Raw genomic sequence first — 13,014 nt, 5'->3', positions numbered from 1 at the left:
GTGGTGTCCGCTCCTCCCAGTACAGATCATTGTGGTGTCCGCTGCTCCCAGTACAGATCATTGTGGTGTCCGCTGCTCCCAGTACAGATCATTGTGGTGTCCGCTGCTCCCAGTACAGATCATTGTGGTGTCCGCTCCTCCCAGTACAGATCATTGTGGTGTCCGCTGCTCCCAGTACAGATCATTGTGGTGTCCGCTCCTCCCAGTACAGATCATTGTGGTGTCCGCTCCTCCCAGTACAGATCATTGTGGTGTCCGCTCCTCCCAGTACAGATCATTGTGGTGTCCGCTCCTCCCAGTACAGATCATTGTGGTGTCCGCTCCTCCCAGTACAGATCATTGTGGTGTCCGCTCCTCCCAGTACAGATCATTGTGGTGTCCGCTGCTCCCAGTGCAGATCATTGTGGTGTCCGCTCCTCCCAGTGCAGATCATTGTGGCGTCCGCTCCTCCCAGTACAGATCATTGTGGTGTCCGCTCCTCCCAGTACAGATCATTGTGGTGTCCGCTGCTCCCAGTACAGATCATTGTGGTGTCCGCTCCTCCCAGTACAGATCATTGTGGTGTCCGCTCCTCCCAGTACAGATCATTGTGGTGTCCGCTCCTCCCAGTACAGATCATTGTGGTGTCCGCTCCTCCCAGTACAGATCATTGTGGTGTCCGCTCCTCCCAGTACAGATCATTGTGGTGTCCGCTCCTCCCAGTACAGATCATTGTGGTGTCCGCTGCTCCCAGTACAGATCATTGTGGTGTCCGCTGCTCCCAGTACAGATCATTGTGGTGTCCGCTGCTCCCAGTACAGATCATTGTGGTGTCCGCTCCTCCCAGTACAGATCATTGTGGTGTCCGCTCCTCCCAGTACAGATCATTGTGGTGTCCGCTCCTCCCAGTACAGATCATTGTGGTGTCCGCTGCTCCCAGTACAGAGGGACAGTTTAAACAGCGCAGCGTCTTACCTCAGCCTGACACATGCCATCTATATGGGAGCTACAGCTCAATGCAATGGATTCTGGGATTGTCCATAGCAACCAATCAGAATGCAGCTAGCATTCCTCTAGTTAGAAGGAGAATGAAAGCAGTCATCTGATTGGTTGCTATGTGCACCTCATCTTGCTTTCCATACGCTGTTCGTTATAAATAAAGTTGCAGTGTCGATGACAACCTCCATACTCTTGTAGAGCGGCTCCAGATCACACCCGGTAGAACACTGACACCTGTCACCGGCTGACTGCACAATGCGGCAGTGAGGGGGTTAACCCTCCCGGAACACGTGATCTTCCGGATGAGTCCCATGACCGCGCTCGTCCTCGCCTATTGATGCGGTTGTTAGGGCGCGTGCATGTTGGCCACGCCTACCCCTGACCCGTTGGGAGCGCGCCGGGAAACCCCGTGCAAGCGCCTCAGCCATCTTGGAGCGAGAGAGGAAAAGAGAAACACCGGGAGCTGCCAGGACAGCGCCACAGACTGAGGCCTCCTCCTCCCCCCCAGCCTGCCAGCCACCGGACCCAGCGTCATCTCTGGACAGTGCAGGTGAGAGACTGCGGCGGCCGGATACACCACATCCGACTATGTGACAGCCGCCCTCCCTCCCCACAGCCTGCGCCCTATCACCCGAGACACCGCTGTCACCCCACGTCAGACAGTGCGCCCCAATATACCACCCCGGAGTCAGTGTATCACCCAGCACCCAGATATATGCCCATGACAGCCTGTACCCCAATATATGCCCCTGCCAGAGCCTGCACCCCGATATACACCCCTGCCAGAGCCTGCACCCCGATATACACCCCTGCCAGAGCCTGCACCCCGATATATCCCCCTGCCAGAGCCTGCACCCCGATATACCCCCCTGCCAGAGCCTGCACCCCGATATATCCCCCTGCCAGAGCCTGCACCCCAATATACCCCCCTGCCAGAGCCTGCACCCCAATATACACCCCTGCCAGAGCCTGCACCCCGATATACACCCCTGCCAGAGCCTGCACCCCGATATACACCCCTGCCAGAGCCTGCACCCCGATATACACCCCTGCCAGAGCCTGCACCCCGATATATCCCCCTGCCAGAGCCTGCACCCCAATATACCCCCCTGCCAGAGCCTGCACCCCGATATACCCCCCTGCCAGAGCCTGCACCCCGATATACCCCCCTGCCAGAGCCTGCACCCCAATATACACCCCTGCCAGAGCCTGCACCCCGATATATGCCCATGACAGCCTGCACCCCAATATACCCCCCTGCCAGAGCCTGCACCCCGATATACCCCCCTGCCACAGCCTGTGCCCCGATATATGCCCCTGCCAGAGCCTGCGCCCCGATATATCCCCCTGCCAGAGCCTGCACCCCAATATACCCCCCTGCCAGAGCCTGCACCCCGATATATCCCCCTGCCAGAGCCTGCACCCCAATATACACCCCTGCCAGAGCCTGCACCCCGATATATGCCCATGACAGCCTGCACCCCAATATATCCCCCTGCCAGAGCCTGCGGCCCGATATACACCCCTGCCAGAGCCTGCACCCCAATATACACCCCTGCCCGAGCCTGCGCCCCGATATACCCCCCTGCCCGAGCCTGCGCCCCGATATACCCCCTGCCAGAGCCTGCACCCCAATATACACCCCTGCCAGAGCCTGCACCCCGATATACACCCCTGCCAGAGCCTGCACCCCGATATACACCCCTGCCAGAGCCTGCGCCCCGATATACACCCTCATAGATGCCACCCTGCTACACACACAGCATATCACTACACCCCAATATACACCCCTTACCTTTCTGTATGGGTATTACCCAAATTTATAACCAGAGCTCGTACCCCAAATATCCCAGTGCACCCCAATATACAGATGTAGCAGACCTCATCTTCACTCTGACTTATTAGTGCTCGGACCCCACCAATGAACACTTCTGACTGGTCACTATGACAACAGACGTTGCTTGTGCCTTTAGTTGCCCTTTAAGCCATTGAAGAAGTGAAGTTAAAGAAAACAGCACCTGTGCCCCCGCCTCCGCACCTGTGCCTCCGCCTCCGCACCTGTGCCCCCGCCCCTGTGCCCCCGCCCCTGTGCCCCCGCCCCTGTGCCCCCGCCCCTGTGCCCCCGCCTCCGCCCCTGTGCCCCCGCCCCTGTGCCCCCGCCCCTGTGCCCCCGCCCCTGTGCCTCCGCCCCTGTGCCCCCGCCTCCGTCCCTGTGCCCCCGTCCCTGTGCCCCCGCCCCTGTGCCCCCGCCCCTGTGCCCCCGCCTCCGCCCCTGTGCCCCCGCCTCCGCCCCTGTGCCCCCGCCCCTGTGCCCCCGCCTCCGCCCCTGTGCCCCGCCCCTGTGCCCCCGCCTCCGCCCCTGTGCCCCCGCCTCCGCCCCTGTGCCCCCGCCTCCGCCCCTGTGCCCCCGCCCCTGTGCCCCCGCCCCCCCCTGTGCCCCCGCCCCCCTGTGCCCCCGCCTCCGCCTGTGCCCCCGCCTCCGCCTGTGCCCCCGCCTCCGCCCCTGTGCCCCCGCCCCTGTGCCCCCGCCTCCGCCCCTGTGCCCCCGCCTCCGCCCCTGTGCCCCCGCCTCCGCCCCTGTGCCCCCGCCTCCGCCCCTGTGCCCCCGCCTCCGCCCCTGTGCCCCCGCCTCCGCCCCTGTGCCCCCGCCTCCGCCCCTGTGCCCCCGCCTCCGCCCCTGTGCCCCCGCCTCCGCCCCTGTGCCCCCGCCTCCGCCCCTGTGTCCCCGCCTCCGCCCCTGTGCCCCCGCCTCCGCCCCTGTGCCCCCGCCTCCGCCCCTGTGCCCCCGCCTCCGCCCCTGTGCCCCTGTGCCCCCGCCTCCGCCCCTGTGCCCCCGCCTCCGCCCCTGTGCCCCCGCCTCCGCCCCTGTGCCCCCGCCTCCGCCCCTGTGCCCCCGCCTCCGCCCCTGTGCCCCCGCCTCCGCCCCTGTGCCCCCGCCTCCGCCCCTGTGCCCCCGCCTCCGCCCCTGTGCCCCCGCCTCCGCCCCTGTGCCCCCGCCTCCGCCCCTGTGCCCCCGCCTCCGCCCCTGTGCCCCCGCCTCCGCCCCTGTGCCCCCGCCTCCGCCCCTGTGCCCCCGCCTCCGCCCCTGTGCCCCCGCCCCTGTGCCCCCGCCTCCGCCCCTGTGCCCCCGCCCCTGTGCCCCCGCCTCCGCCCCTGTGCCCCCGCCCCTGTGCCCCCGCCTCCGCCCCTGTGCCCCCGCCCCTGTGCCCCCGCCTCCGCCCCTGTGCCCCCGCCCCTGTGCCCCCGCCTCCGCCCCTGTGCCCCCGCCTCCGCCCCTGTGCCCCCGCCTCCGCCCCTGTGCCCCCGCCTCCGCCCCTGTGCCCCCGCCTCCGCCCCTGTGCCCCCGCCCCTGTGCCCCCGCCTCCGCCCCTGTGCCCCCGCCTCCGCCCCTGTGCCCCCGCCTCCGCCCCTGTGCCCCCGCCTCCGCCCCTGTGCCCCCGCCCCTGTGCCCCCGCCCCTGTGCCCTCCGCGCCCCCGCCCCTGTGCCCTCCGCGCCCCCGCCCCTGTGCCCTCCGCGCCCCCGCCCCTGTGCCCTCCGCGCCCCCGCCCCTGTGCCCTCCGCGCCCCCGCCCCTGTGCCCTCCGCGCCCCCGCCCCTGTGCCCTCCGCGCCCCCGCCCCTGTGCCCTCCGCGCCCCCGCCCCTGTGCCCTCCGCGCCCCCGCCCCTGTGCCCTCCGCGCCCCCGCCCCTGTGCCCTCCGCGCCCCCGCCCCTGTGCCCTCCGCGCCCCCGCCCCTGTGCCCTCCGCGCCTCCGCCCCTGTGCCCTCCGCGCCTCCGCCCCTGTGCCCTCCGCGCCCCCGCCCCTGTGCCCTCCGCGCCTCCGCCCCTGTGCCCTCCGCGCCTCCGCCCCTGTGCCCTCCGCGCCTCCGCCCCTGTGCCCTCCGCGCCTCCGCCCCTGTGCCCTCCGCGCCTCCGCCCCTGTGCCCTCCGCCCCTGTGCCTCCGCCCCTGTGCCCTCCGCCCCTGTGCCCTCCGCCCCTGTGCCTCCGCCCCTGTGCCTCCGCCCCTGTGCCTCCGCCCCTGTGCCCCCGCCCCTGTGCCCTCCGCACCCCCGCCTCCGCCCCTGTGCCTCCGCCCCTGTGCCCCCCGCACCCCCGCCTCCGCCGCACCCCATTGTATACACACTGTACCTTCTCCAGGACACCCCGCTGGTCTGGACAGTATACACCCCAGTGTCCATCCTCCTGCCTTCACTCATGTAATGGGGTGACATCTCTAACACCCCCACACCTATCAGAGCCCCCTGTATCGTGTCCGGGGGCTGCAGGATCGATGTGGGGTCTAGCAGTCATGTCTCCTGTGTAGGTGGCAGGGATGTCACCACCGTCATCTCCACGCCCCGCTGCGTGCTGCTCATTAACCCTGCGTGTGCCCTACAGCCAGGATAGGGGGAGGACTGAGTGTGGCCCCTGCACACCTTACTCAAGAGACAGCGGGGGAAGGGTTGTTCACACTGTCACAGCTGAGCTCGGAGGCTTCATAATATGAATAAGTGATGTCACCGGCCGGGACGGAAAACACCCACGTCACCGTCATAGAACACCCGTCACTCCCTGCTATATACACGGCCTTGTGAAAGTATTCACCCCCCCTCCGCACAGTGTTTTTCTTGTTCTGGTGCATTATAATAGTGAATGGCCCGGTCTGGTAGGTTTGTTGTCGTCCTCCTCGCCCGGTCTGGTAGGTTTGTTATCGCCCTCCTCGCCCGGTCTGGTAGGTTTGTTATCGTCCTCCTCGCCCGGTATGGTAGGTTTGTTATCGCCCTCCTCGCCCGGTCTTGTAGGTTTATCGTCCTCCTCGCCCGGTCTGGTAGATTTATCGTCCTCCTCGCCCGGTCTGGTAGGTTTATCGCCCTCCTCGCCCGGTCCGGTAGGTTTGTTGTCGTCCTCGCCCGGTCCGGTTGGTTTGTTGTCGTCCTCCTCGCCCGGTCTGGTAGGTTTGTTATCGTCCTCCTCGCCCGGTCTGGTAGGTTTGTTATCGTCCTCCTCGCCCGGTCTGGTAGGTTTGTTGTCGTCCTCCTCGCCCGGTCTGGTAGGTTTGTTATCGCCCTCCTCGCCCGGTCTGGTAGGTTTGTTGTCGTCCTCCTCGCCCGGTCTGGTAGGTTTGTTATCGCCCTCCTCGCCCGGTCTGGTAGGTTTGTTGTCGTCCTCGCCCGGTCCGGTAGGTTTGTTGTCGTCCTCCTCGCCCGGTCCGGTGGGTTTGTTATCGCCCGGTCTGGTGGGTTTGTTATCGCCCGGTCCGGTGGGTTTGTTATCGCCCGGTCCGGTGGGTTTGTTATCGCCCGGTCCGGTGGGTTTGTTATCGCCCGGTCCGGTGGGTTTGTTATCGCCCGGTCCGGTGGGTTTGTTATCGCCCGGTCCGGTGGGTTTGTTATCGCCCGGTCCGGTGGGTTTGTTATCGCCCGGTCCGTTGGGTTTGTTATCGCCCGGTCCGGTGGGTTTGTTATCGCCCGGTCCGGTGGGTTTGTTATCGCCCGGTCCGGTGGGTTTGTTATCGCCCGGTCCGGTGGGTTTGTTATCGCCCGGTCCGGTGGGTTTGTTATCGCCCGGTCCGGTGGGTTTGTTATCGCCCGGTCCGGTGGGTTTGTTATCGCCCGGTCCGGTGGGTTTGTTATCGCCCGGTCCGGTGGGTTTGTTATCGCCCGGTCCGGTGGGTTTGTTATCGCCCGGTCCGGTGGGTTTGTTATCGCCCGGTCCGGTGGGTTTGTTATCGCCCGGTCCGGTGGGTTTGTTATCGCCCGGTCCGGTGGGTTTGTTATCGCCCGGTCCGGTGGGTTTGTTATCGCCCGGTCCGGTGGGTTTGTTATCGCCCGGTCCGGTGGGTTTGTTATCGCCCGGTCCGGTGGGTTTGTTATCGCCCGGTCCGGTGGGTTTGCTGTCGTCCTCCTCGCCCGGTCCGGTGGGTTTGCTGTCGTCCTCCTCGCCCGGTCCGGTGGGTTTGCTGTCGTCCTCCTCGCCCGGTCCGGTGGGTTTGCTGTCGTCCTCCTCGCCCGGTCCGGTGGGTTTGCTGTCGGCCTCCTCGCCCGGTCCGGTGGGTTTGTTATCGCCCGGTCCGGTAGGTTTGTTATCGCCCTCCTCGCCCGGTCTGGTAGGTTTATCGCCCTCCTCGCCCGCTCTGGCAGCTCTGTTGGGCGTCTTCTCTTGTCATATTCCTGTTATAATGGATTTCTTGCCGCTCGGTGGGACATTTCTCTAGAACTCTGTTCTCCACCACTTTGTCTCTGACCTGTTTGTTGGTCTTCGCGGTTTTTGGTCTCAGACTCTTTCAGGACCGCTGTATTTATACTGATGTCATGTGACACGCAGGACGTCCGCGTTCGTCTGATGTGACTTGTGAGCTCATTGGTTTGAGCAGCGCTTGTTTGGGGGGTGATTACGGATGCGCTGACGGGTTTTGTTTTTTCCCTTCCTCTGTAATGTTGTCCGGTCATTACATAAAATCACGTTTCGAATTAATTTCCATTCCGGGCTGAAATGCAACAAGAGGTGAATAGTTTTGCAAGGCTTTGTGTATATGTGTGTGTATATGTGTGTGTGTGTATGTATGTGTGTGTGTGTATATGTGTGTGTATATGTGTATGTGTGTGTATATGTGTGTGTGTGTGTGTGTATGTGTGTGTGTGTGTGTGTGTATGTATGTGTGTGTGTGTGTATATGTATGTGTGTGTGTGTGTGTATATGTGTGTGTGTGTGTGTATGTATGTTTGTGTCTATATGTATGTTTGTGTCTATATGTATGTTTGTGTCTATATGTATGTGTGTGTCTATATGTATGTGTGTGTGTGTGTGTGTGTGTCTATATGTATGTGTGTGTGTGTGTGTGTGTGTGTATATATGTATGTTTGTGTATGTGTGTATGTGTGTGTGTATATGTATGTTTGTGTCTATATGTATGTGTGTGTGTGTATATGTGTGTGTGTGTGTGTGTGTGTGTATGTTTGTGTGTATATGTATGTGTGTGTCTATATGTGTGTGTGTGTGTATATGTATGTGTGTATATGTATGTGTGTGTCTATGTGTGTGTGTGTGTATATGTATGTTTGTGTATGTGTGTGTGTATGTGTGTGTCTATATGTATGTGTGTGTATATGTATGTGTGTGTATATGTATGTGTGTGTATATGTATGTGTGTGTATATGTATGTGTGTGTCTATATGTGTGTGTGTGTGTGTGTGTATATGTATGTGTGTGTGTATATGTATGTGTGTGTCTATATGTATGTGTGTGTATATATGTATATAATGTGGGAGGTTGACTTGCGGTATGGATGGAGTAAAGGTCACTATGTAAATACCTCTCAGTATGAATGTAATTTCTAGAGAGTGTAAATAATGATATTGGAAGCAGAACAGGACAGCAATGAAGCGATATATTCATGACAGATTTAGGCCTCATGCACATGAACGTAAAAACGCCCGTAATTACAGGCCCAGAGACTTCTATTGGCCGCGGGCACCTTCTCCCGGCGGGCTGACAGAGTTAAGGGGCTGCACTGATCGGCAGTAACTCTTTCAGCACCCTGGACAGGGAATCGCATGCGCGGCGCTCACAATATCGTGTACATAGTGTGAATGGGAAGCACGCGGTTCCAATCACGGACACACCGATCTGTGAAAGCGGTGATGGAGTCTATGGGGCTCCTGTAATTACGGGAGCGTTGCTAGGCGACGTCAGGGGATAGTCACTGTCCAGGGTGCTGAAAGAGTTAACTGATCGTCAGTAACTCAGCACCCGGGACAACGACTACCGCTGGAGTTAATAGTTACTATTTACCCAGAACTCCCTGCTCCTTCCGCCTCCAGTCCGGGATGACGTTTCATCCCATGTGACCACTGCAGCCAATCACAGGCCAATCACAGGCTGCAGCGGTCACATGGACTGATTTTAAACCAATGAAAAATCGGGCTTCATACAAACTTTCCAAAATATATATAATATGTTGTGCTGTACAATCCCCCCCCCCCGTGTCGTATATTTGACCTGCGTGCACTTGGCAGCTTCATACTGTCGTGTCGTGGACGTCGTGCGAGGCTTTGCTGCGTTCTCCATGGCGTGCTGCGTATTCTCCCCTTGTCTGCTACATTAGAACGACTGGATGAGCTGTGATTGTGGGGAAGACATTACCCTGCACACAGCTGACTTCCTGTCCACTGTATATAGGATTCTCTGCAGCTGTACGTCCCCCTCCCCCACCTTTTGGTTCTTGTTGACATCTGTGCGGAGTGTGAGATTCTCCAGGTCGCCGGCGCATGGCGTCCATACATTGTTCATACGACCGGCGCGGGTGCTTTGGGAGTATTGTCCGTAAGGGTCATGTCTCTGTTATGCGCAGAATACAGGCTGCAGGGAGCAGATATCCCGGTCTCCTGCAACTTTCTAATTGACTTCCAATTCTTCACCGTTTTCAAGATCTTCTTTGCTGTCGGTGAATGAGAATGTTCTAATTTATAGTCCGGCTCCAAATCCCATACACACCAAATCCTGTGTACAATAGTTTCCAGACTGATACACTGTAACAAACTACCAGAGAGACTTGTGCAGCTGCTGTTTATCTCAGAGCGTTGTCTAGACTGACGACCGTTATATCCATTTCTGCGCTGAGAGCACGACTAGCTGCGTACAGATTTTGTTGCCTCTGAAAGTAAATAAGTGTTCTCATTCACTGACAGCAAGTAGAGATCTTGAAATGGTGAGGACATGAAACACATTGTCTATTAGAAAGTTGTTACGCTTTTCATTATATGGAAGACTGGACCCACCCGCGGCTGGGGCCCTGTAGGTAGGGGGCGGGTCACCCGCGGCTGGGGTCCTGTAGGTAGGGGGCGGGTCACCCGCGGCTGGGGCCCTGTAGGTAGGGGGCGGGTCACCCGCGGCTGGGGCCCTGTAGGTAGGGGGCGGGTCACCCGCGGCTGGGGTCCTGTAGGTAGGGGGCGGGTCACCCGCGGCTGGGGTCCTGTAGGTAGGGGGCGGGTCACCCGCGGCTGGGGTCCTGTAGGTAGGGGGCGGGTCACCCGCGGCTGGGGCCCTGTAGGTAGGGGGCGGGTCACCCGCGGCTGGGGCCCTGTAGGTAGGGGGCGGGTCACCCGCGGCTGGGGCCCTGTAGGTAGGGGGCGGGTCACCCGCGGCTGGGGTCCTGTAGGTAGGGGGCGGGTCACCCGCGGCTGGGGTCCTGTAGGTAGGGGGCGGGTCACCCGCGGCTGGGGTCCTGTAGGTAGGGGGCGGGTCACCCGCGGCTGGGGTCCTGTAGGTAGGGGGCGGGTCACCCGCGGCTGGGGTCCTGTAGGTAGGGGGCGGGTCACCCGCGGCTGGGGTCCTGTAGGTAGGGGGCGGGTCACCCGCGGCTGGGGCCCTGTAGGTAGGGGGCGGGTCACCCGCGGCTGGGGCCCTGTAGGTAGGGGGCGGGTCACCCGCGGCTGGGGCCCTGTAGGTAGGGGGCGGGTCACCCGCGGCTGGGGCCCTGTAGGTAGGGGGCGGGTCACCCGCGGCTGGGGCCCTGTAGGTAGGGGGCGGGTCACCCGCGGCTGGGGCCCTGTAGGTAGGGGGCGGGTCACCCGCGGCTGGGGCTCTGTAGGCAGCCTAAGTGTTGATGCAATTTAGGCCACACCTTCCATTATAGGCCACGCCCATTACAGCACAAGCCGCAAAAAGTGTCCAGAACCGTTAATAAACGCGGAGCAGCAGAATTGTCTGATTGTGACTCTTCAGGCTGGTATCTGCCCCTGGGGGGTCCTGAGCCCCCCGCCCCCTCCTGCACTGATGTTTTGTCTTCTCTCCGGCAGGGGCTCTGACATCAGTTGAAGTTTGGTCGTCTCTTCTGCTTCCGGCCGCCACCTATCAGGTAAATGCGCCCTGAATCGTGTCACTCCGCCCCCCCCCCCCCCCCCCCTGTCCGGGATCGCCGCCTGTTATTCCGGGGTCTCGGACAATCATGGGGGGGTGACGTTTACGTCTCTCACTACTGCCGTCATGGGGATGTTGCGCTCGCTCTGGGGTTGCCACGGTTGTATCGGCGTGGACTTCCTGTCATGTGACCTCTTCTCATGCGATCACGACAGGAAGAACATGTGTAAGTGCGGCGGTAGCGAGGGGGAACGGAAAATACAATGTGAGACGGGCGGAGACGTAACCTGCCCCCCCCCCCCCCCCGTCGCGGTGATTACTGGGGGCTCCTCCATTGTGGCGTGTGATACTCGTGTCACGTGAGACCCCCCTGTGTGAGGTCGGTGTTTCGGGGGCAGGGTCTTCCGTGGACGTCTCCTCGTCTTCAGACTTATGTTTCTTCTTTTTTTCCTTCCAGCGCCATCATGGCCACCGCACCGTACAACTACTCCTATATCTTCAAATACATCATCATCGGTAAGTGGGGGCGCCGCCCGATCCTGGAAATCTCTCACTCCAGAAGTATGAAGCCCCCCCCCCCTTACATTGATCATCGTCGGCCATTTTGCAGAGCGAGACGATCACCTGGTGGCCACGATCTCCACCAATGACGGCTCTTTTGTGTTGCAGGTGACATGGGAGTCGGGAAATCCTGTCTGCTGCACCAGTTCACGGAGAAGAAATGTAAGTCCCCCCTGCCCCCCCCCCCCCCCCCCGGGTTATTAATAGTGTTTACCTGCTCTTATAACCAATGTGCGAGATCAGGAGATGTGGGGGCAGTAGCGGTTGGGGGAGGATGTGGGGGGCAGAAGCGGTTGGGGGTGGAGATGTGGGGGTGGTAGCGGTCGGGGGAGGGTGCGGGGATGTGGGGGGCAGTAGTGGTCGGGGGAGGGTGTGGGGATGTGGGGGTGGTGGCGGTCGGGGGAGGGCCTGGGTGTGTAAGTGGATTATAACCGTTTCTCCTGATCACATGACCTGACTCGTGGACCTCTCCCCTCCCCCAGTCATGGCGGACTGTCCTCACACTATCGGTGTAGAATTTGGCACTCGGATAATTGAAGTTAGCGGACAAAAGATTAAGCTGCAGATCTGGGACACGGCGGGTCAGGAGCGGTTCCGGGCCGTCACTCGCAGCTATTACCGCGGCGCGGCCGGAGCGCTGATGGTGTATGACATCACCAGGTGAGTGCGCTATGTGAGAGAAGCAGAAAAGTCCCCAAAAATCCCACCCAGACCCTGCAGGGAGGTCCGCACTCCGTAATGTGTGACCCGGCGCAGGTTTACCGTGGATTTGCTGATATAGAGGGGATTTAAAAAAACAAAACATCCCATAGGGACGCATACCTGCCCCCCCCTGGCCGCTGCCGGTCGAGCCCCCCCTCCCTGGCCGCTGCCGCTCGAGCCCCCCCTTCCCCTGGCCGCTGCCGCTCGAGCCCCCCACTTCCCCTGGCCGCTGCCGGTCGAGCCCCCCACTTCCCCTGGCCGCTGCCGGTCGAGCCCCCCACTTCCCCTGGCCGCTGCCGATCGAGCCCCCCCCCCCCTCCCTGGCCGCTGCCGCTCGAGCCCCCCCTTCCCCTGGCCGCTGCCGGTCGAGCCCCCCACTTCCCCTGGCCGCTGCCGGTCGAGCCCCCCACTTCCCCTGGCCGCTGCCGATCGAGCCCCCCCTTCCCCTGGCCGCTGCCGATCGAGCCCCCCCCTTCCCCTGGCCGCTGCCGATCGAGCCCCCCCCTTCCCCTGGCCGCTGCCGATCGAGCCCCCCACTTCCCCTGGCCGCTGCCGATCGAGCCTTCCCCTGGCCGCTGCCGATCGAGCCCCCCACTTCCCCTGGCCGCTGCCGATCGAGCCCCCCACTTCCCCTGGCCGCTGCCGATCGAGCCTGGCCGCTGCCGATCGAGCCCCCCACTTCCCCTGGCCGCTGCCGGTCGAGCCCCCCCCCCTGGCCGCTGCCGATCGAGCCTTCCCCTGGCCGCTGCCGATCGAGCCCCCCACTTCCCCTGGCCGCTGCCGGTCGAGCCCCCCCCCCTGGCCGCTGTAGTACAATGAAGCGCTCGTTCATCGGAGGATCTTTTATACGGCCCAAAAAAGGGTTTGATCGTCGGCAGTGCGTCTGATTGTAACCGGGGGATGGGCTGCCGACATGACCGGAGTGTAGCGGACGAG

General features: G+C 61.9%; 1 protein-coding gene across 1 annotated transcript; it reads left to right on the top strand.

The window, feature by feature from the left end:
* Positions 1-1,438: 1,438 nt before the first annotated feature.
* On the top strand, positions 1,439-12,074 carry LOC142704055 (ras-related protein Rab-14). Its single transcript, XM_075848256.1, has 5 exons — positions 1,439-1,528; positions 10,755-10,813; positions 11,273-11,331; positions 11,485-11,538; positions 11,859-12,074. The coding sequence occupies exons 3-5, from the start codon at positions 11,280-11,282 to the stop codon at positions 12,038-12,040; spliced, it is 288 nt and encodes a 95-aa protein (XP_075704371.1). The 5' UTR covers positions 1,439-1,528; positions 10,755-10,813; positions 11,273-11,279; the 3' UTR covers positions 12,041-12,074.
* Positions 12,075-13,014: the final 940 nt, after the last annotated feature.

This window comes from Rhinoderma darwinii, unplaced genomic scaffold (assembly GCF_050947455.1).
Source record: "Rhinoderma darwinii isolate aRhiDar2 unplaced genomic scaffold, aRhiDar2.hap1 Scaffold_2993, whole genome shotgun sequence".
In the NCBI taxonomy this organism is placed as follows: Eukaryota; Metazoa; Chordata; class Amphibia; order Anura; family Rhinodermatidae; genus Rhinoderma; species Rhinoderma darwinii.
The sequence above is the reverse complement of the archived record's forward strand: the minus strand, read 5'-3'. Positions and strand labels throughout refer to the sequence as shown.

Bases quoted from the DNA above. Each gene is read 5' to 3' on its own strand.
- LOC142704055 (XM_075848256.1), top strand. From the start codon at position 11,280: ATGGCCACCGCACCGTACAACTACTCCTATATCTTCAAATACATCATC. The intron at 11,332-11,484 runs GTAAGTGGGGGC...TTTGTGTTGCAG, and splicing joins CTTCAAATACATCATCATCG to GTGACATGGGAGTCGGGAAA. The intron at 11,539-11,858 runs GTAAGTCCCCCC...CCCCTCCCCCAG, and splicing joins CCAGTTCACGGAGAAGAAAT to TCATGGCGGACTGTCCTCAC.